We start from the raw sequence: 24,712 nt of genomic DNA on the forward strand, positions 1-24,712 counted from the left end.
TCTAATGTCATTGTTTTGTTGCCTTGATGGTGAGATGCATTTTTAGCAAATGATTAACCTCAAAGGACTTTATCTGAGAATAAAGAGTAACTCCCTCAATTAATTCACAGAAATACAGAAGTGAATGATAGTCTGTTTGTGCACCAGCATGTGGTAGGGGACACGGGGCTCAGTTGGTAAAGCATGGCGCTTCCACCGCCAGGGTTGATGGTTTAACTGGATGTCACTTTGGATAAAAGGATCTGCTAAATGGCATATCATCACTGTCTGATAACCTCATCTCCAAAACAGGAATTTTTCAGGAGATGGAAAATATGACCATGTTTTCCCATAAATTAACATACAATTATGAAAATTCAGGAGCTATTTGAATATATTTTCTTGGTCCTAGAGTTATGAAATGTTCAGAGTACATTGAGGGGAGTTACTGCTTTCAATATATGTACAAAAATGAAAGTTGGCAAAAATGGAGTTACGAAGTTCTCATCCGAAAGCGACAATTTATTACATGTTATTTTAACTACATGTAAATGGCAAATTGGCACTGTATGTGTTTGCATTAGTGTTGTAGATATGTGTGACAACTAACTGTTTTTTGATTTGTTGTTGTTGTTTTTTAAAGGTGTTTCTGGGAGTAATTGGAAGGTGACCTTTAACGATACAGCTCCATGTGCCTTAAGAGGGTCATCAGTGGTGTTTGCATGCAGTTATGCCTACCCCTCAGATCAGACTATTACCAATAGCTTCTGGTATTTCTCGAGTCAAAGGAAGAACAATGATCTCTTTCTGGCCCAGGAATACAGAGGACGTGTAGAATACCTTGGAAACAAAGACAACAACTGCACTTTGAAAATTAATAACCTAATTAGTAGTGACGCAACACAATACCACTTCAGATTTGAGACGGTTAATAAAGGTGGCGAAACAAATGCATGGAGCAGCAAAACATGGGTTTCACTAAGTTTGACAGGTAATTTTGATACCAGAAGAAAATCAGACTCTGATAACACTTCAAAAAACATTCAGTGATCACTCTGTTCCTTTCTCCTCTCAACCAGGGCTGACAGCCAAAGTACAGCCTGCAACTGTGAGAGCGGGAGAGAGGGTGACACTAACGTGTGTCACAACCTGTACACCAAGTGACCATCCCACTATTGTTTGGTCCAGGGATGAACACTCAGTATCCAACACAGAGTTCCTGGCCAGCAGTGAGGATTCTGGCAGATACCGATGTGCTGTTCAAGGTCAAGAGAATCTCAACTCTGCTCCAATGTCTCTTGATGTCAAATGTGAGTGAATATCTGATATACTTAACGTGAGCAGATCATATCATTCTATCATAATGGAGCAGCTATCTGCGTTCAAAAGTCTTCACGAGCGAGGTGCTGCGTCTGTCTTGGAAGGGCACATATCTCATTGCATTACTGTGTAAAAATAATAGCAGGGAATTATGAAAGAATGATGTTAAGGAAATAGTGCTCTTGCATAACAGTCTTTGTCAGTTTGGTCTGAATGTGAATGTGTTAGATAAGAAATTTGAATTTGCCATGATGAACTGCAGTCTCTATTTGCTGAGCCTGGCTGTGTGTTTAGATTGTGGTAACTTTTAGGGGAAGTTAAGCAGTCTGAGGTTGACGTACATGATGGTAGGGCATGGTGAGAGGATATAACAGTGAACTGTAGGCTACTAACTTAATTCAAAACTGTTCTGAGAGCACCAATGAAATTATTCTGATCCACTTTATTTACTGGAACCATTAATATAGATGAAAGTTCAGTGTTTTGGTTTTGTGAAATATAGAGGCAAAATAATGTGTGGTAAGAGTCTCGTGACTTTACTTTCATTAATCTGAAGACTGTTATTGATTCTAATAACCTAACTATGTTTAATTGTTACCCGATTAAATTAATTACACTACAGGTCAAAAGGTTTAGAACACCTACTCATTCAAGGGTTTTATTTGTAATATTTTCTGCATTGCAGACTAATAGTGAAGACATCACAACTATGAAATAACACATATGGAATCATGCAGTAATGAAAAAAGTTGTCACGCCCTGGTCGAAATATATTATATTTATCTTCATTTATTTGGTCAGGCCAGGGTGTGACATGGGTTATTGTGGTGTGTTTTTGTCTTGGGGTTTTGTGGGGTGTCTAGTGTAGTCTATGGCTGCCTGAGGCGGTTCTCAATCAGAGTCAGGTGATTATCGTTGTCTCTGATTGGGAACCATATTTAGGCAGCCATATTCTTTGATTGTTTTGTGAGTGATTGTTCCTGTCTCTGTGTCTTCACCAGATAGGACTGTTTAGGTTTTCACGTTCCGTTTGTTGTTTTTTTGTATTGTTTGTGTTTTTTCATTCTCCATTAAACATGTCTCAAAAATACCACACTGCATTTTGGTCCGCTCCTCCTTCAACAGAGGAAAGCCGTTACAGAATCACCCACCACAACAGGACCAAGCGGCGTGGTGACAAGCAGCGGCAGCAGGAGCAGCGAAAGGAGGAATGGACATGGGAAGACATTTTGGAAGGCAAGGGTTGTTACACTTGGGTGGAGATACTGGCTGGAAGAGATCGCCTCCCATGGGAACAGGTGGAGGCACTTAGGAGAGCAGAGGCAGCCGGAGAGAGGAGCCGGCGATACGAGGGAACACGGTTGGCTAGGAAGCCCGAGAGTCAGCCCCAAAACTTTCTTGGGGGGGGGGGGGGGCTCAGGGAGAGTGTGGCAGAGTCAGGAGTCAGACCTGAGCCAACTCTCCCTGTTTATCGTGAGGAGCAAAGGTGGAGACTAGAACCAGAGCCGGTGTTGGAAGTGAGCGAAGCAAAGACTGTGAAGGAGTTAATGGGGAAATTGGAGGAGAGAGAAATGAGGGAGTTGCTGTGTTGGTGATTTTTGCATGGAATTCGCCCGACGGAACGTGTAAGGGATTTGATGGCACCTGGGTCAGAGCTCCATACTCGTCCTGAGGTGCGTGTTAGTCGGCTGGTGAAGTTGGTGCCAGCCTCACGCACCAGGCCTCCTGTGCACATCCCTAGCCTTGCACGTCCTGTGCCAACACTGCTCTCAAGATCTCCAGTACGCCTTCACGGTCTAGCCCATCCTGTGCCACCTCCACACACCAGCCCTCCGGTGGCAGCTCCCCGCACCAGGCTTCCTGTGCGTGTCCTCGGCCCAGTACCACCAGTGCCAGCACCACGCATCAGGCCTACAGTGCGCCTCGCCTCTCCAGAGCTACCGGAGCCTTTCTCCTCTCCTGCGCTGCCGGAGTCTCCCGCCTGTTCAGCGCTGCCCGAGCCTTCCTCCTCTACAGCGCTGCTGGAGTCTCCCGCCTGTTTAGCACAGCCCGAGCTGTCAGTCTGCATGGAGCAGCCAGAGCTGTCAGTCTGCATAGAGCAGCCAGAGCTGTTAGTCTTCATGGAACAGCCCGAGCCGCCAGTCTGCATGGTTCAGCCAGAGCTGTCAGTCTGCATGGAGCAGCCAGAGATGTCAGTCTGCATGGAGCAGCCAGAGATGTCAGTCTGCATGGAGCAGCCAGAGATGTCAGTCTGCATGGAGCAGCCAGAGCTGTTAGTCTGCAAGGAGCTGCCAGTCTGCATGGAGCAGCCAGAGCTGTCAGTCTGCATGGAGCAGCCAGAGCTGTCAGTCTGCATGGAGCAGCCAGAAATGTCAGTCTGCATGGAGCAGCCAGAGATGTCAGTCTGCATGGAGCAGCCAGAGCTGTCAGTCTGCAAGGAGCTGCCAGTCTGCATGGAGCAGCCAGAGCTGTCAGTCTGCAAGGAGCTGTCAGTCTGCATGGAGCTGTCAGTCTGCATGGAGCAGCCAGAGCTGCCAGTCTGCAAGAAGCCACCAGAGCTGTCAGTCTACATGGAACAACCAGAGCCGTCAGTCAGCATGGAGCAGCCAGATCCGTCAGTCAGCCAGACTCTTCCAGATCTGCCAGTCAGCCAGATGCTTCCAGATCTGCCAGTCAACCAGACTCTTCCAGATCTGCCAGTCAACCAGACTCTTCCAGATCTGCCAGTCAACCAGACTCTTCCAGATCTGCCAGTCAACCAGACTCTTCCAGATCCGCCAGTCAACCAGACTCTTCCAGATCTGCAAGTCAGCCAGGATCTGCCAGAACTGCCAGCCAGCCAGGATCTGCCGGATTCAACTACCTGGCTGAGCTTTCTCTCAGTGCTGGGCTTCCTCTCAGTGCTGGGCTTCCTCTCAGTGCTGGGCTTCCTCTCAGTCCCGGGCTTCCCCTCAGTGCTGAGCTGTCTCTCAGTCCCGAGCTGCCCCTCAGTCCCGAGCTGCCCCTCAGTCCCGAGCTGCCCCTCAATCCTGAGCTGCCCCTCAGTCCCGAGCTGCCCCTCAGTCCCGAGCTGCCTCTGTCCCGAGCTGCCCCTCAGTCCCAAGCTGACCCTCAGTTCCGAGCTGCCCCTCAGTCCAGTGGGGTTCTGGGTGAGGACTACTAGGCCATGGTCGGCGGCGAGGGTGGACTATCCTGGGACGCGAGGAGGGGGGACTAAGACATTTATAGAGTGGGGTCCACGTCCCGCGCCGGAGCCGCCACCATGGACAGACGCCCACCTGGACCCTCCCTATTGTTTTGATGTGCGTCTGGGAGTCCGCACCTTAGGGGGGGGGGGGGTTCTGTCATGCCCTGGTCGAAATATATTATATTTATCTTCATTTATTTGGTCAGGCCAGGGTGTGACATGGGTTATTGTGGTGTGTTTTTGTCTTGGGGTTTTGTGGGGTGTCTAGCGTAGTCTATGGCTGCCTGAGGCGGTTCTCAATCAGAGTCAGGTGATTATCGTTGTCTCTGATTGGGAACCATATTTAGGCAGCCATATTCTTTGAGTGTTTCGTGGGTGATTGTTCGCGTCTCTGTGTCTTCACCAGATAGGACTGTTTAGGTTTTCATGTTCCGTTTGTTGTTTTTTTGTATTGTTCCTGTTCTTTCATTCTTCATTAAACATGTCTCAAAAATACCACGCAGCAATTTGGTCCGCTCCTCCTTCAACAGAGGAAAGCCATTACAAAAGTGTTAAACAAATCAAAATAAATGTTATATTTGAGATTCTTCAAATAGCCACCCTTTGCCTTGATGACAGCGTTGCACTCTTGGCATTCTCTCAACCAGCTTCATGAGGTAATCACCTGGAATGTATTTGAATTATAAGGTTTCTTCAAGTGCAGTCGCAAAAACCATCAAGCTCTATGATGAAACTGGCTCTCATGAGGACCGCCACAGGAAAGGAAGACCCAGAGATACCTCTGCTGCAGAGGATAAGTTCATTAGAGTTACCAGCCTCATAAATTGCAGCCCAAATAAATGCTTCACAGAGTTCAAGTAACAGACACATCTCAACATCAACTGTTCAGAGGAGACTGTGTGAATCAGGCCTTCATGGTCGAATTGCTGCAAAGATACCACTACTAAAGAACACCAATAAGAAGAAGTGACTTGCTTGTACAAGAAACATGAGCAATGGACATTAGACCGGTGGAAATGTGTCCTTTGGTCTCGAGTCCAAATTTGAGATTTTTGGTTCCAACCGCCGTGTCTTTGTGAGATGCGGTGTGGGTGAAAGGATGATCTCTGCATGTGTATTTCCCACCGTAAAGCATGGAGGAGGAGGTGTTATGGTGTGGGGGTGCTTTGATGGTGACACTGTCTGTGACTTATTTAGAATTCAAGGCACACTTAACCATCATGGCTACCACAGCATTCTACATCGATACACCATCACATCTGGATTGGGCTTAGTGGGGGACTATTATTTGTTTTTCAACAGGACAATGTCCCAACACTTCTCCAGGCTGTTTAAGGGCTATTTGACCAAGAAGGAGAGTGATGGAGTGCTGCATCAAATGACCTGGCCTCCACAATCCCCCAACTTCAACCAAATTGAGATGGTTGGGATGAGTCGGAACGCAGAGTGAAGGAAAAGCAGCCAAGAAGTGCGTGACAATTAAACATAGTTAGTTAACTATCATCACATGAATGAAAGTCATGTCACAACAATATATACAGTACCAGTCAAAAGTTCCAGGGTTTTTCTTTATTTTTACAATTTTCTACATTGTAGAATAATAGTGAAGACATCAGAAAGATGAAATAACACATATGGAATCATGTAGTAACCAAAAATGTGAAACAAATCCAACGGCAGTGTCCCACCTGGCCAATAGCCAGGGAAAATACAGAGCGCCAAATTCAAATAAAATACTATAAAAATCAAACTTTCATTAAATCACACATGTAAGATACCAAATTAAAGCTACACTCGTGAATCCAGCCAACATGTCAGATTTCAAAAAGGCTTTTCGGCAAAATAATAAGATGCTATTATCTGATGATAGCACAACAGTAAACAATGAGAGAAGCATATTTCAACCCTGCAGGTGCGACACAAAACGCAGAAATAAAATATAAATCATGCCTTACCTTTGACAAGATTCTTTTGTTGGCACTCCAATATGTCCAATTAACATCACAAATGGTCCTTTTGTTCGATTAATTCCACCCATATATATCCAAAAGATCCATTTATTTGGCGCGTTTGATCCAGAAAAACACTGGTTCCAACTTGACCAACTTCACTACAAAATATCTCAAAAGTTACCTGTAAACTTTGCCAAAACATTTCAAGTTACTTTTGTAATACAACTTTAGGTATTTTTAAATGTAAATAATTTGATCAAATTGAAGATGAGATGGTCTGTGTTTAATACAGGAAGACAACAAACTCAATCATGCTTTCTGGTCTTGCGCCTCTATCAAACAGTACACATGACGTGACACTTCTTCATTACACAAAGGAATAACCTCAATTTCTAAAGACTGGTGACATCCAGTGGAAGCGGTAGGAACTGCAAACAAGTCCCTTAGAAATATATATATATATATAAATATGCACATTATCGAACAAAACATACATGTATTGTGTAAGATGATGTCCTATGAGTGTCATCTGATGAAGATCATCAAAGGTTAGTGATTCATTTAACCTCTTACATCTATGGTGGCGCTATTTCATTTTTGGAAGAAAAACGTTCCCGTTTTAAACAAGATATTTTGTCACAAAAAGATGCTCGACTATGCATATAATTGCTACTGTTCGAAAGAAAACACTCTGACGTGTCCAGAAATACAAATATCTTCTCTGTGCGTGCCCTTTAACGTGAGCTTCAGGCAAAACCAAGATGAGATGGCATCCAGGAAATGACAAGGATTTTTGAGGCTCTGTCTTTCATGATCTCCTTATATGGCTGTGAACGCAAGAGGAATGAGTCTGCCCTTTCTGTCGTTTCCCCAAGGTGTCTGCAGCATTGTGACGTATTTGTAGGCAGATCATTGGAAGATTGACCATAAGAGACCCATTTACCACGTGTCCGCCCGGTGTCCTGCGCCGAAATTGGTGCGCAAAAGTCACCTGCCAGTATTTTTCCATGGGACACAGAGAGGGAAGCAAGCTTCCACGAACTGCATGTCAATGAAGAGATATGTGAAAAAACACCTTGAGGATTGATTCCAAACAACGTTTGCCATGTTTCGGTCGATATTATGTAGTTAATCCGGAAAAAGTTTCACGTTGTAGGTGACTGCATTTTCGGTTCGTTTCGGTAGCCAGGCGCAATGTAGAAAACGGAACGATTTCTCCTACACACAGACGCTTTCAGGAAACACTGCGCATCTGGTATGTGGCTGGGAGTCTCCTCATTGAAAACATCAGAAGCTCTTCAAAGGTAAATGATTTTATTTATTTGGTTATCTGGCTTTTGTGAAAATGTTGCGTGCTACATGCTACACAAAATGCTATGCTAGCTTTGCATACTCTTACACAAATTAGTCCATTTCTATGGTTCAAAAGCATATTTTGAAAATCTGAGATGACAGTGTTGTTAAGAAAAGGCTAAGCTTGAGAGCAAACGCATTATTTTAATTTTATTTGCGATTTTCAGAAATCGTTAACGTTGCGTTATGCTAATGAGCCTGAGGCTTAGTCACGATCCCGGATCCGGGATGGGGAGTTTCAAGAAGTTAATCTATATTTCTGCTTTTTTTGATTCCTATCTTTGGCTGGAAACATGGCTGTGCTTTTTGACTTGGCTATGACCTAACATAATCATATGTTGTGCTTTCGCTGTAAAGCATTTTTGAAATCGGACACGATGGGTAGGTTAACAAGATGTTTATCTTTCGTTTGCTGTATTGGACTTGTTAATGTGTGAAAGTTACATATTTCAAAAAAATATTTTTGAATTTTGCGCGCTGCCTTTTCAGCGGAATGTTGTCGAGGGGTTCCACTAGCGGAACGCCTGTGCTAGATTAACAAAATACAATCATTCTTAAAATCGTATATTTTATACAACATTTGGATGTAAACTTCATAGAATGTCTACACTTTCCGAGTAACAGTATTTTCTTTATACCATTCTTAATATTAAAAACCCACCAGAAAACAGAACCATCAATAAATGGGTACATAACCCGACACACACCAGACATAACGTACACAAGCACTTACAATAAACAATTCCGGACAAGGACATGGGAGAAACAGAGGGTTAAATACAAAACATGTAATTGATGGAATGAAACCAGGTGTGAGGGAAGACAAGACAATCCCAATGGAAAATGAAAGGTGGATCGGCGATGGCTAGAAGGCCGGTGACGTCGACTGCCGAACTCCGCCCGAACCAGGAGAGGGAGCGACTACGGCGGAAGTCGTGACACTTGTTAACAAACTAGAGTTTTGGCAAGTCAGTTAGGACATCTACTTTGTGCATGACACAAGTACTATTTCCAACAATTGTTTACAGACAGAATATTTCACTTATAATTCACTGTATCACAAATCCAGTGGGTCAGAAGTTTACATACACTAAGTTGACTGTGCCTTTAAACAGCTTGTAAAATTCCAGAATATTATGTCATGGCTTTGGAAGCTTCTTATATAATCTAATTTTACATCATTTGAGTCAATTGGAGGTGTACCTGTGGACGAATTTCAAGGCCTACCTTCAAACTCAGTTGCTTGACTTCATGGGAAAATCACAAGAAATCAGCCAAGACCTCAGAAAAAAATGTAGCCCTCCACAAGTCTGGTTCATCGTTGGTAGAAATTTACAAATGCCTGAAGGTACCACATTCATCTATACAAACAATAATAAGCAAGTATAAACACCATGGGACCATGCAGCCGTCATACCGCTCAGGAAGGAGACGCGTTCTGTCTCCTAGAGATTAACGTACTTTGGTGTAAAACGTGCAAATCATTCCCAGAACAACAGCAAAGGACCTTGTGAAGATGCTGGAGGAAACAGGTACAAAACTATCTATATCCACAGTAAAACGAGTCCTATATCGACATAACCTGAAAGGCCACTCAGCAAGGAAAAAAACACTGCTTCAAAACTGCCATAAAAAGCCAGACTACAGTTTGCAACTGCACATGGGGACAAAGATCATACTTTTTGGAGAAATGTCCTCTGGTCTGATGAAACAAAAATAGAGCTGTTTGGCCATAATGACCATCGTTATGTTTGGACGAAAAAGGGGGAGGCTTGCAAGCTGAAGAACACCATCCCAACTGGAAGCACGGGGTTGGCAGCATCATTTTGTGGGGTTGCCTTGCTGCAGGAGGGACTGATGCACTTCACAAAATAGTTGGCATCATGATGAAGGAAAATTATGTAGATATATTGAAGCAACAACTCAAAACATCAGTCAGGAAGTTAAAGCTTGGTCGCAAATGGGTCTTCCAAATGGACAATGACCCCAAGCATACTTCCAAAGTTGTGGCAAAATGGCTGAAGGACATCAAAGTCAAGGTATTGGAGTGGCCATCACAGTGCTCTGACCTTAATCCCATAGAAAATTTGTGGGCAGAACTGAAAAAGCGTGTGTGAGCAAGGAGACCTACACATCTGACTCAGTTACACCAGCTCTGTCAGGGGAAATGGGCCAAAATTCACCCAATTTATTGTGGGAGGGCTACCCGAAACGTTTGACCCTGTCACACCCTGACCATAGTTTATTTGTATGTTTCTATGTTTTGGTTGGTCAGGGTGTGATCTGAGTGGGCATTCTATGTTGGATGTCTTGTTTGTCTATTTCTATGTCTGGCCTGATATGGTTCTCAATCAGAGGCAGGTGTTAGTCATTGTCTCTGATTGGGAACCATATTTAGGTAGCCTGGGTTTCACTGGGTTTCACTGTGTGTTTGTGGGTGATTGTTCCTGTCTCTGTGTTTGTTGCACCAGATAGGGCTGTTTCGGTTTTCCACGTTTGTTGTTTTGTATTGTTTGTTTTTCATCTTCATTAAAGATGTATCTAACTAACCACGCTGCATTTTGGTCCGATCCTTGTTCCACCTCTTCATCAGAGGAGGAGTTAGAAGAAACTCGTTACAGACCCAATTTAATCAATTTAAAGGCAATGCTGCCAAATACTATTTGAGTGTATGTAAACTTCTGACCCACTGGGAATGTGATGAAAGAAATAAAAGCTGAAATAAATAATTCTCTCTCCTATTATTCTGACATTTCATATTCTTAAAATAAAGTGGTGATCCTAACTGACCTAAGACAGGGAATTTTTACTAGGATTTAATGTCAAGAATTGTGAAAAACTGAGTTTTAATGTATTTTGCTAATGTGTATGTAAACTTCTGACTTCAACTGTATCAACGTTTGAATATCTATGCTTGCTTTAGATGCCCCAAGGAACACCTTGGTGTCAGTAAGTCCCTCTGGTCCAGCGTTAGAGGGAAGCTCTGTGAACCTGACCTGCAGCAGTCATGCTAACCCAACAGTAGAGAACTACACCTGGTTTAAGAAGGATGGAACAAACACCTCACAGACAGGCTCAGGAGAGGTGTTGAGATTGACTTCTCTAACCTCCTCTGACAGTGGACAGTACTTCTGTGGGGCCAGGAACAAAGAAGGGGCTCACAACTCTACTGTTCTGTCTCTGATCCTGCAGGGTCAGTATGGAAGCAAATGTTATGTTTCTACTGTCCAGTGAAATGTCCTGAACCAATACACTTCAAGTGGGAATTCCCTTGACTTGATTTTTTTTGCGTTCATGTATCCTGTGTCATTTTCAGATACAAATACTGTCCAAATGCCAGTTTACATCAGTTCCGCGGCCACAGTTTTCATGGTGATCATATTTCTTGTGTTCCTATGGATGTGGTAAGTCTCTGAAACATTGTTTACTCAATTCAATAACATAATGTAGAGTATGATGGCCTTGTGATACCGATTTGTTCCCCAAAGAAGTTTTTTTTTTTTGACAGGAAGAGCCCATTCAAATTATGTCAAAAGACTGCTGTGGACAAAAAGGTCAATGGAACACAGCATATACACTCCAATTCAACATACCAATAGCATGTCAGTGCAACAATGTTATCTGGAGGTTCATGGTATTTGAACAATGTTCAAGCGCAAGCTTTCATTTTTTCCTGGTAACATGTTACTTAGTTTAACCAATGGATGAAGCTACAGTGAGCAGTCAACATATCAAACATTTTGTATTGTTTTTGACTAATTCCATCTTTTAGGATGATCAAAACCCAGTCTTATTCAGTAGAAGGACCAGTAATGACCCAGCAACACAGGAAGCTAGAACGGAGGAACGGGAAAATGCCCTCTATGCCAACATTCAACTGCCTCCCTCTCACACCCACCCCCAAGACAGTTCTCTGTACTCTGTGGTCGAGCCACCAGCTCTGCAGAACCCTCCTGACCCTCATTACGCTACCTTTGACTTCCAGCAGTTCTGCAGCTCCATCGACAGGGCCCAACTCTCAGGACTCCATGAGGATGATGTTGTTTACTCCAAGATGAAAACCAAACAGGCCAAGGTGACAGACAACCTACAGTATGCCAGCATCCAGTTCCCCCTCCCCAGTCCTACTGCCAGGTAAGAGTGCACTCACAATCAGTTCAGTCCTTTTCAATGTAACCTATTTCTGGAAGTCTGTTTATTTGAAATGTGTGAATATACTCATACAACAACTCTATTTGCTTTTTGCAGGTCAGAAGAAAGATTAGAGGTGGACCATTCTGTTATCTACTCCACTGTTGCCAAACCTGAAGCCTGAACATATCATTTCATAATGTTGAATAAACTAAGCAGCATTGTTAACACATGTTAACATATGCAAAGTATGCAATTAATGGGTAATTATAGCAATAGATGTATATGTATTGTACTGTACTTGTAATGCATGTGTCTCGGTGAGCTTCCATTGCTTGTGATTGATTGATCCCGAAATTTCATTGGCTGACTGACACCCAGGGGAAGGTGCAGGTAAGAGGGAAGTGGCCATGTGGCTGGTTTAGTTTGTAACTGTCTGACAAAGTTTGAGAAAATATTGTTGATTTATCTTGAATTTAAGTTTTGTAAGATATTCCCTTGACCTAACCAGATCTTGTATTTTTGGTTGTTTAGTTAGTTTGTTTTATTAAATATGTACTGTTATGGCCTCCTTTTTGACTTGGCTGAGAAAGGGTCTCGGTAATTCAGTTTGTATTCACTAATGGAGGAGATGAAAGAAATAACTTGCAACCTGTTGTTGATTTTATTTTGACACTCAACCCCAACTTGAAGAACCTGTGTATAATATGTGATGGGCAGAGCTACCGAGTACATGCTACAGATAAACTCAGCAAAAAAAGAAACGTCCTCTCACTGTCAACAGCATTTATTTTCAGCAAACTTAACATGTGTAAATATTTGTATGAACATAACAAGATTCAACAACTGAGATACAAACTGAACAAGTTCCACAGACATGTCACTAACAGAAATTGAATAATGTGTCCCTGAACAAAGGGGGGTTCAAAATCAAAAGTAACCGTCAGTATCTGGTGTGGCTACTAGCTGCGTTAAGTACTGCAGTGCTCTCCTCCTCATGGACTGCACCAGATTTGGCAGTTCTTGCTGTGAGATGTTACCCTACTCTTCCACCAAGGCACCTGCAAGTTCCCGGACATTTCTAGGGGGAATGGCCCTGGCCCTCACCCTCCGATCCAACAGGTCCCAGACGTGCTCAATGGGATTGAGATCCGGGCTCTTCGCTGGCCATGGCAGAACACTGACATTCCTGTCTTGCAGGAAATCACGCACAGAACGAGCAGTATGGCTGGTGGCATTGTCATGCTGGAGAGTCATGTCAGGATGAGTCTGCAGGAAGGGTACCACATGAGGGAGGAGGATGTCTTCCCTGTAACGCACAGTGTTGAGATTGCATGCAATGACAAGCTCAGTCCAATGATGCTGTGACACACCGCCCCAGACCATGACGGACCCTCCACCTCCAAATCGATCCCGCTCCAGAGTACAGGCCTCGGTGTAAAGCTCAGGCCTCGGTGTAACGCGAATCCAACCATAACCTCTGGTGAGACCAACCCATGACTCGCCAGTGAAGAGCACTTTGTGTCAGTCCTGTCTGGTCCAGCGACGATGGGTTTGTGCCCATAGGCTACGTTGTTGCCAGTGATGTCTGGTGAGGACCTGCCTTACAACAGGCCTACAAGCTCTCTCAGCCTATTGTGGACAATCTGAGCACTGATGGAGGAATTGTGCGTTCCTGGTGTAACAGTTGTTGTTGCCATCCTGTACCTGTCCCGCAGGTGTGTACCGATCCTGTGCAGGTGTTGTTACACATGGTCTTCCACTGCGAGGATGATCAGCTGTCCGTCCTGTCTCCCTGTCACACTGTTTTAGGCATCTCACAGTACGGACATTGCAATTGATTGCAATTGATTGCCCAGGCCACATCTGCAGTCCAAATGTCTCCTTGCAGCATTCCTTAATCCACATTCACGCAGATGAGCAGGGACCCTGGGCATGTTTCTTTTGGTGCTTTTCAGAGTCAGTAGAAAGGCCTCTTTAGTGTCCTAAGTCTTCATAACTGTGACCTAACTGCACCTGCTATGCAGTACTTAAGACAGCTACGCCTCTCGTAAAACAAAGAGATTACAGATTACATCACTTTAATTTTAACTCTTAAACATATTGTAACTTTATCACTCACCTCCTAATGCAAGCCACTGTTATAATGATGATCAGTGTCAGAGCGATGGGGATCCCCACTGGCACCACCAACCAATCTTTAAGAAGCCCTCCTGTTCTCCCCTCATTACCTGTATTATTAACTGCACCTGTTTGAACTCGTTACCTGTATAAAAGACACCTGTCCACACACTCAATCAAACAGACTCCAACCTCTCCACAATGGCCAAGACCAGAGAGCTGTGTAAGGACATCAGGGGTAAAATTGTAGACCTGCACAAGGCTGGGATGGTCTACAGGACAATAGACAAGCAGCTTGGTGAGAAGGCAACAACTGTTGGTGCAATTATTAGAAAATGGAAGAAGTTCAAGATGACGGTCAATCACCCTCGGTGTGGGGCTCCATGCAAGATCTCACCTCGTGGGGCATCAGTGATCATGAGGAAGGTGAGGGATCAGCCCAGAACGACATGGCAGGACCTGGTCAATGACCTGAAGAGAGCTGGGACCACAGTCTCAAAGAAAACCATTAGTAACACACTACGCCGTCATGGATTAAAATCCTGCAGCGCACGCAAGGTTCCCCTGCTAAAGCCAGCGTATGTCCAGGCCAGTCTGAAGTTTGCCAATGACCATCTGGTTGATCCAGAGGAGGAATGGGAGAAGGTCATGTGGTCTGATGTGACAGAAATAGAGCTTTTTGGTCTAAACTCCACTCGCTGTGTTTGGAGGAAGAAGAAGGATGAGTACAACCCCAAGAACACCATCCTAACCGTGAAGCATGGAGGTGGAAACATCATTCTTTGGGGATTCCTTTTCTGCAAAGGGGACAGGACGACTGCACCGTCTTGAGGGGAGGATGGATGGGGCCATGTATCGCGAGATCTTGGCCAACAACCTCCTTCCCTCAGTAAGAGCATTGAAGATGGGCCGTGGTGGGTCTTCCAGCATGACAACGACCCGAAACACAAAGCCAGGGCAACTAAGGAGTGGCTCCGTAAGAAGCATCTCAAGGTCCTGGAGTGGCCTAGCCAGTCTCCAGACCTGAACCTAATAGAAAATCTTTGGAGGGAGCTGAAAGTCCGTATTGCCCAGTGACAGCCCCGAAACCTAAAGGATCTGGAGAAGGTCTGTATGGAGGAGTGGGCCAAAATCCCTGCTGCAGTGTGTGCAAACCTGGTCAAGATCTACAGGAAACATATGATCTCTGTAATTGCAAACAAAGGTTTCTGTACCAAATTTTAAGTTCTGCTTTTCTGATGTATCAAATACTTATGTCATGCAATAAAATGCAAATGAATTACTTAAAAATCATACAATGTGATTTTCTGGATTTGTTTTAGATTCCGTTTCTCACAGTTGAAGTGTACCTATGATAACAATTACAGACCTCTACATGCTTCGTAAGTAGGAAAACCTGCAAAATCGGCAGTGTATCAAATACTTGTTCTCCCCACTGTATATTCATTATAGAGGTTTAGAATTGTTCCACAGTTGTTTTCTAGTTCTCTCTCTCTGCATATTATAAAAACAAATGTGTGACTGAGACAGAACTCTGAAGGGGAGTGAAGGAGATAAGACTAGTCAGACATTCCACTATAAATCAACTTTGGAGAGTGGATGTTTACTACTAGGTTTTTAGTTAACACTCAAAGCCATTGTTTATATAGCTTTGTAGGCATGGTTTTGGTCTCAGGAGTAAAAAGGTAATGACATGGGTAGTGACATCACCAGGGCTAGACTTACGGTTTAACAAAACAACTTGAGACCTTTTGTTTGAAGTGGAACTTACTCGGAAACATGAATGCTATGTTCCTGATTGTCAACTACTGTCTGCAATTGCATTAATTAAGGTTTTAGAATGATTTAATTCAAGATATTGTCATAATGCAAATTTCACCAATGAGCCAATGATTGACAAGGATGAAAGGAACGAACCCTAACAGCGTGAATCGTCGACCAGCCATCATTATCGTAGAGCACTCAATCAATTCACTTTATATGTGTGCATTGTATTGACCTGCTCCCTTATTAGTAAGTGATTAAAGATTTAGTTTAAGTATAACTCTGACTTGTGTGATACCTTTGTCTCTCCTCATTTGATAGTAAAGAAATTCACCACCACACAGGATTGAGGTAAAGATGAACAGAGCAAAGTACAGAGAGATCCTTGATGAAAACCTGCTCCAGAGCGCTCAGAACCTCAGACTGGGGTGAAGGTTCACCTTCCAATAGGACAATGGCCCTAAGCACACAGCCAAGACAATGCAGGAGTGGCTTCGGGAACATCTCTGAAGAGACCTGAAAATAGCTGACGCTCCCCATCCAACCTGACAGAGCTTGAGAGGATCTACAGAGAATGGGAGAAACTCCCGAAATACAGGTGCCAAGTTGTAGAGTAATACCCAAGAAGAGTCGGCTGTAATTGCTGCCAAAGGTGCTTCAACAAAGGACTGAGTAAAGGGTCTGAATACTTACGTAAATGTAATATTCCAGTTCTTATTTTTTAGAAATTTGCAAAAAAAAATCTAAAAAACGTTTTTTTCTTTGTCATTAGGGTATATTGTGTGTAGATTGATGAGGAAAAAAATGATCCATTGATCCATTTTAGAATAAGGCTGTAACCTAACAAAATGTGAAAAAGACAAGGGGTCTAAATACTTTCCGAAGGCACTGTAAATGTCTTGTATTGTACTTGTAATGTACAGTATGTGTCTCAGGTGTGACGATGAGCATCCTTTGTTTGTGCATGCTTCTATCTTGTTAAAATTTAATGATTGATCCCAAAATTTCATTTGACGACAGTTAATTTTTTTGTTTGAGGTGCAGCCGCCTGGGGGAAGGTGCTGGTAAGAGGGAAGTGGCCATGTGACGGGTTTAGTTTGTAACTATCTGACTAAGTTTGAGAGAATATTGTTTATTTATCTTGAATTGAAGTTGAAGTAATATTTTGTTAGATCTTCCCTCGACTGCACCAAAACCTGTATTTTTGGTTGTTTGGTTTTGCAAGGGCGTTCCTCCTCTTCGTCTGAGCCCTCGAGAAGGATGCGTGAAGCGTGGGAAGTGTCCATATCGTTTATTTTAAAACATAAACTTAACACTAAGAAATACAAAACAATAAATGTGAACATGAACGATAACAGTACCGTGTGGTGACAGACACGGAAACAAACAGCCACAAACCAACAGTGGAACCCAGGCTACCAAAGTATGATTTTCAATAAGAGACAACTAACGACACCTGACCTCTGATTGAGAACCATACTAGGCCGAAACAGAAACCCAACCTAGAAACACAAAACATAGAATACCCACCCAACTCATGTCCTGACCAACTAAAAACAAAGAAATAACACAAGAACTAGGGTCAGAACTTGACAGGTTTGTTGCTTTTATTAATTATGTACTGTTATGACCTCCTTTTTGACCAGGCTGAGAGAGTCTCAGTAATTCCGTTTCTATTCACTAATGGAGGATAATTATTATTTTTGAACTTGCAACCTGTTGTTGACTTATTTATTTTGCCACTCAACTCAAACTTGAAGAACTTGTATATAATACAGTGGTCTAAGGCACTGCATCTCAGTGCAAAAGGTGTCACTACAGTCCCAGGTTCAAATCTAGGCTGTTTCACATCCGTCTGTGATTGGGAGTCCCATAGGGCGGCGCACAATTGGCCCAGCGTCGTTGGGGTTTGGCCGGGGTAGGCCATCATTATAAATAAGAATTTGTTCTTAACTGACTTGCCTAGGTAAGTAAAGGTTACATTTAAAATTAAAATTAAAATAGGCAGAGCTCAGCCTGGGGTGGTGTAGCATGGCATTGGTTATGTTATATATGATCCATTTTTATATAATTGTAATTCAATTTAAATATATATTTACACATGTTGAAACTAATCTCTGGTTGTCGTTTCACTTTTGGTCATCCAGTCCTCAACAACTCACCATCATAAAATAAGTAAATTACAGTAGGCCTATTACAGTGAAATTACTTATTTTCTACAGTAGAGAGCTGAAATGAGGTGCACAGTACATTCTACAGATATTACTGTACATGTTATTAAAGAATACAGCTGGACACAGCTACACAACAGTGCCACTGTGTGGCAGTAAACTGGGCACAACATCTCCCACCAGAGTTAATTCAGTTCCCTTTCAGTTCCAGTTAACTTAAGTGTCTCATTTGTTATGGTCATCCTTTATGTAGTATTATGGTAATGGCTGCTGGATGGTGGTCTCTGTAAGACTGTAACCTTGTTGACTTGATGCTGGGACAGTTTTCCTGTAGGGGAAAGTTGTTATTGGTCGGACGTATCATTTAATAAACTTGGTATATTGTCTTTATTTTCTACTGGAGATTCTCTGTTTTGGTTGATAATGTTTTCTGTTTCCACTAAACGCATCAGATGGAAGACTACAATACAGTTAATAGACAATATAAAGTTATACTGTAGATATCAAATGAAAAGAAAACATTCAAAGGTACAGGAGTTGTAGAAATATATACAGCGCAAACCAAATACATACAGAGATTATAGATTAGATCACTGTATTTGTAACTCTATCACTCACCTCCTAATGCAAGCCACTGTTATAATGATGATCAGTGTCAGAGTGATGGGGATCCCCACTGGCACCACCAAGCTCCACAATATGGAGGACTGGCCATTTACTGCAGAGAATAAACTACTGTAAGCTCTATAGGCCATGGATAGCTTCACACTCATGTACATAGTGTCATTTGTTTCAATGGAAAATGTACAATAACAGGTGGCATAATCGTGATGTTTTATTACAGACTAGACTACAAATAATGTATATGTTCAATGCATCCCCTTGTACCTACCTTTCCCCACAGTCATGGTTACAGTATAGCTCTGTGATCCATGCTTGTTCATCGCTACACAGCAGTACTGCCCACTGTCCTCAAGGCTGATGTTAGTGATGCTGTAACTCTGCCCTGACCCTCTCAGTGAAGCTTGGGATTCTGTCCTCTGAAGCCAGGTGTAGCGCTCTACTGCAGGGTTGGCATCACTGCTGCAGGACAGAGTCACAGAGCTGCCCATCACTACCTCCCCAAAAGGATTGACTGACACTGATGTGTTCTTTGGAGCATCTGAAGGCAGAGAAAGGTTAAAAAAATGTATTTTACAGTATAGTTTCCTATATTTGTGTAACAATGAGAGATGTCTGGTACATACTAACCTGTCAAAGAGCGTCCCAAAAAAACTCATGTCAAACATTGTTACTGATTCATTCATTATCTGTGATTGTGATTTCAAAGTACTTACACTGGACATTAATAGACAACGCTGAGGAGTAGATTGGTCTATTAGTGGTCAGGGCCTCACAGTAGTAGTTTCCACTGTCTGTTGTGCTGACATTGGTGATGGTCATCATCTGTCTCTTATCACCAGCCGTGGAGCCTCCAGTCTGGTACCAGGTGTAGCCCTCCACTGGAGTGTGGGTAGTACTACAGCAGAATAACGTCACTGAGCTGCCCTCAACAACATCACCAGTGGGACTGAGGGACACTGCTACTTCACTGGAATTATCTGAAAGTAGACAAGAGATGTGTAAGCAATTTTCTTATTTATTAAACCAGGCAAGACAGTAATGAACAAATTCTTATTTACAATGACGGGCTACCCCGGCCAAACCCAGCCAACGCTGGGCCAATTGTGTGCCTCCCTATGGAACTCCCAATCACAGCTGGATATGATTCAGCCTGGATTCAAACCAGGGACTGTAGTAATGCCTCTTGCACTAAGATGCAGTGCCTTAGACCGCTGCGCCACTTGGGAGCCCAATAAGACATAGCAGACAGATAACAGGACAGGGCACATCAGATTATTTGTCTATTCCTGTTTTAAATGGAAATACACTGAAATGTATATCCATATGTTGTTGTGTTTGTAGTGGTGGCTGTCTGGGCATTATTATGAGTCAGAGGCGGTGGGGTGGTCACCCAAAGGACGATTCCATACCGACAGTCAAGACCATGTGGCTTCCTGCTACAATTCCGCAATTTTTGCATACAGTCTTTGTGGTCGTAGGGCATGCAACTATACCACCAGGTTTTAAAGTACAATAACTTCTTAGTTACAAGCGAGCTCTCACTGTTGTTGTCAACAGCTGGTACTGTACATACAGATATCAATAGCATTGTCATTATTACTCAGAAAGACTTTCAGTAAGTTAATGAGAAAATTAGTAAATATTAAGAAATTAACAAACTTTGTGAGGAACTGTAAGAACACTATGAGAGTCTCTCTGAATCATGTGATCATACTGAAACAAGGAAGCAATGGCTCCTCTCCTCAGAGTGACTCAGACATTATGGTGACATCCATTTCATTGGAACCTCTGAGGCTTGTGGTCAGACCTGATCTCTGTGCAGACTGCTCTCCTATTCTCATGAGTCAAATAGTTACACACTAAATGTACAGTACCAGTCAAACGTTTGGACACACCGATTCATTCAAGGGTTTTTATGGTTACTATTTTCTACATTGTAGAATTATAGTGAATACATCAAATCTATGAAATAACACATATGGAATCATGTTAAACAAATCAAATATTTTTTAGATTTGAGATTATTCAAAGTAACCAGCCTTGATGACAGCTTTGCACACTCTTGGCATTCTCTCAACCAGCTTCAAAAGGTAGTCACCTGGAATGCATTTCTATTAATGGGTGTGCATTGTTAAAAGTTCATTTGTGGGATTTCTTTCCTTCTTAATGTGTTTGAGCCAATCAGTTGTGTTGTGACAAGGTAGGGGTGGTTTACAGAAGATAGCCCTATTTGGTAAAAGACCAAGTCCATATTATGGCAAGAACAGCTCAAATAAGCAAAGAGAAATGACAGTCCATCATTACTTTAAGACATGAAGGTCAGTCAATCCGGAACATTTGAAGAACTTTGAAAGTTTCTTCAAGTGCAGTCGCAAAAACCATCAAGCGCTATGATGAAACTAGCTCTCATGAGGACCACCACAGGAAAGGAAGACCCAGAGTTACCTCTTCTGCAGAGGATAAGTTCATTAGAGTTACCAACCTCAGAAATTCCAGCCCAAATAAATGCTTCACAGAGTTCAAGTAACAGACACATCTCAACATCAACTGTTCAGAGGAGACTGTGTGAATCAGGCCTTCATGGTCAAATGTCTGCAAAGAAATCACTACTAAAAGACACCAATAATAAGAAGAGACTTGCTTGGGCCAAGAAACACGAGCAATGGATATTCGACTGGTGGAAATCTGTCCTTTGGTCTGATGAATCAACATTTTAGATTTTTGGTTCCAGCTACCGTGTCTTTGTGAGACGCAGAGTAGTTGAAAGGATGATCTCTGCATGTGTGGTTCCCACCTTGAAGCATGGAGGAGGAGGTGTGATGGTGTGGGGGTGCTTTGCTGGTGAGTCTGTCAGTGATTTATTTAGAATTCAAGGCACACTTAACCAGCATGGCTACCACAGCATTCTGCAGCAATACTCCATCACATCTGGTTTGCACTTAGTGGGACTATCATTTGTTTTTTAACAGGACAATGGCCCAACACACTTCCAGGCTGTGTAAGAACTATTTGGCCAAGGATAGTGATGGAGTTCTGCATCAGATGACCTGGCCTCCACAATCACCTGACCTCAACACAATTGAGATGGTTTGGGATGAGTTGGACAGCAGAGTGAAGGAAAAGCAGCCAACAAATGCTCAGCATATGTGCGAACTCCTTCAAGACTGTTGGAAAAGCATTCCAGGTGAAGCTGGTTAAGAGAATGCCATCTGCACAGCCATCATCAAGACAAAAGGTGGCTACTTTGAAGAATCTAAAATATATTTTGATTTGTTAAACACTTTTTATGTTACTACATGATACCATATGTGTTATTTCATAGTTTTGATGTCATCACTATTATTATACAATGTATAAAATAGTAAAAATAAATAAAAACCCTTGAATGAGTAGTTGTGTCCAAACTTTTGACTGGTACTGTATGTACAGGAAACAACCTTGAATGCTGATATTAAATGTTTGTGTTTTGAACATGTAACGATGCATTACAGCATCCCTGCATTACAGTAACGTAACATTTTTTTTAAACACAAGACAACACTAAACAATACATTAATTGCACTCTAATAGTGACAAACGGTGCCCACAAACTGTTGGGGCATACATAAAGCTGTCCCAACAGCAGATCTTTCTCCTCATCACCATGGAGTGAATCCTTACCAGAGGCCGCAATACGATTAATTCAGCCTCATTTACTGCCTTAAAAAAACAGCTGATATGGCTGACTTGCTTAAACAAATGTGGTTTCTACTGACAATTGAGATGTACAAACTATGGCATAAGGGAACGATGAGCGGATAAGAGGCCATCCGTAATTTCGATTAAGACATTAATGAGCGAGCTAAGATGGACGTAGTCAATATAACTCTTTGTTCAGCACTTTTGAAATGTACAGAGACAGAATTCAGAACACGGGCCGTTCTTACAGTATTCTCCCTGTACACCAAGTCAGAACCGAAGGATAAATAAAGGGGCATATACGTAGACAATGAAAGCTCTTACAATATTCAATGATGACATTTCTTAAAAACAGCCTATTGGTGCACCACCAAGTCAGAACAAGTGGCTAAGTTATGAGGGGAAAGGGACCAAATTATTAGGGTGAGGTACATGGGCTACTAACAGCTTACTGCAAAACATACACGTTGTATTACTTTCTTAGCTACAGAGTTACCTCTTCTGCAGAGGATAAGTTCATTAGAGTTACCAACCTCAGAAATTCCAGCCCAAATAAATGCTTCACAGAGTTCATGTAACAGACACATCTCAACATCAACTGTTCAGAGGAGACTGTGAATCAGGCCTTCATGATCAAATTTCTGCAAAGAAATCACTACTAAAAGACACCAATAATAAGAAGAGACTTGCTTGGGCCAAGAAACACGAGCAATGGATATTAGACTTGTGGAAATCTGTCCTTTGGTCTGATGAATCAACATTTTAGATTTTTGGTTCCAGTGGCGATTTCAGCATGTAAATCTTGGTGTTTTCTATTCAATTATTATTATTATATGCATATATTAGCAATTTTGGACAGATTTTTTTCAGTTTACTATGGGCACGCAATTCATCCAAAGGGGGCAGTATTGTCCCGGGCCTTAACAGGATCTTCATATGATAAGGATTGAAAAGGATTTGCCAGTAGATTGTCAACTTGATTCATGATGAAGACTGCTTATCTAGCTTGCTAGCTAAGATTTCGAAAGTATTATGTTGACATGATCAGTCCAATCAAAAGCATCGGTAGATATAACGTGATTTGACGTAAAACTGTGGGCAATGACCTTGAGCCTTCTTGGATGAGCACTTCGAATGTAAATCTGTGGCAGCACCCAGGGGGCATGAATTTTCGAGCTCTCCCCTGTAGATTTTGTTGTGACATAGTGTCCCCATGAGTGACAGAACACTGAGCCAAGAGAACATTACTAACCCCTATGCTCTGTATTTTACGCTGCCTGCCCCACCACCACAGAAAGCACTCAGCTAGGCTGAAACACCTGCATTTTGGAGCTGCTTTACTCAAGAAAGCAAAAAAGAGACCATGTTTGTATGAGGCTTTATTAACTCAATGCGACTTTATTAACTCGCCACTGGTCAGTTGCTATCTACATTTAATCATTGACCACAAGGCATATTTACACAAAATATGTGTCAAAAAAACATATAATAAGCACTGTGCTCTTACCTGCCACTAGCAGGGTTACTCCAGGCTGTCCAGGAGGCTTCTCCACTGGGTGGTTGGTGATAAAATAGAAGACGTATGTCCCGCTATCAGACCTCCTCAGATCAGAGATCCTCAGGGAGCAGTTCCTGGTTCCTTCCTTCCCCAGGTACTCCACTCTGCCCTGGGAGGCTGGCTCAGGGAAGATGCCCTGGCTATGGTACACGTACCTGGGGGTGATGCAGCGGCTCTGGTCCCGGCACCACATCTCAGACAGCACCTGGTAGGGCTGAGGGTAGCCGTAGGAGCAGGGGAGGACCACAGACGAGCCGGCCACGGCACACAGGGGAGCGGAGGGGACACGCACAGCCCAGTCACTACAGAGGACACCCACACAGCAGCCTGGGATACAAGGAATGAATGAATATAATTTACAATACAATACTTGGTATGTCTATTCACATACCATGCTAAAAGTGTGCTGCGTATGATAATGATGCATATGATCAGTCTTACCTTGCAGGATAAGTGAGAGCAGCCTCATCCAGCCAGTCTGGAACACTCCCAAAGACATCTCTGACGCTCCCCCACTCCCTTACTCACTGTCCTTCTTTACATTAGCAGCGAAGACCTCGACAGTGTCTGTCTTTCTGTCTGTCACTCACTTCTCTTTTTCCTAACTAGGAACTGGTCAAGGATATTGAGAAACAACAATAGACGTGTAGAAAAGCAGTGCCATTATAAGCCTGCAACAAAAAGTTAAGGCACTGTTGCTGGCTTATAATGTCACTGTCTCTAAACAAGCCAGAGCTTGTTTTTGATCCTGTCTATCCTGTCTATTTAGACACAATGAGCATCCATTATATGCAGATCTATGCCTACAGACCTGTCTAGTTCCAGTCTTATCCCAGCCCCATGTTTACACCCTATTGTTTAGACATTAATGTTT

The 24,712-nt window shown here is 42.9% G+C and overlaps 2 protein-coding genes across 2 annotated transcripts; one reads left to right on the plus strand and one right to left on the minus strand.

Annotated features, from left to right (window-relative positions):
* Window positions 1-947: 947 nt before the first annotated feature.
* Window positions 948-12,659, plus strand: LOC135519732 (B-cell receptor CD22-like). Its single transcript, XM_064944963.1, has 7 exons — window positions 948-970; window positions 1,168-1,289; window positions 10,715-10,984; window positions 11,108-11,195; window positions 11,300-11,345; window positions 11,564-11,925; window positions 12,040-12,659. Exons 1-7 carry the CDS (start codon window positions 948-950, stop codon window positions 12,104-12,106), a joined length of 978 nt encoding a protein of 325 aa, XP_064801035.1. The 3' UTR covers window positions 12,107-12,659.
* A 4,424-nt stretch (window positions 12,660-17,083) lies between these two features.
* On the minus strand, window positions 17,084-24,420 carry LOC135520461 (sialoadhesin-like). Its single transcript, XM_064946045.1, has 6 exons — window positions 24,280-24,420; window positions 23,788-24,165; window positions 19,316-19,579; window positions 18,871-19,140; window positions 18,597-18,696; window positions 17,084-18,306 (listed from the first exon to the last, which is right to left on the minus strand). The coding sequence occupies exons 1-6, from the start codon at window positions 24,335-24,337 to the stop codon at window positions 18,234-18,236; spliced, it is 1,143 nt and encodes a 380-aa protein (XP_064802117.1). The 5' UTR covers window positions 24,338-24,420; the 3' UTR covers window positions 17,084-18,233.
* Between the last annotated feature and the right edge of the window lie 292 nt (window positions 24,421-24,712).

This window comes from Oncorhynchus masou, chromosome 29 (assembly GCF_036934945.1).
Source record: "Oncorhynchus masou masou isolate Uvic2021 chromosome 29, UVic_Omas_1.1, whole genome shotgun sequence".
NCBI classification, from domain to species: Eukaryota; Metazoa; Chordata; class Actinopteri; order Salmoniformes; family Salmonidae; genus Oncorhynchus; species Oncorhynchus masou.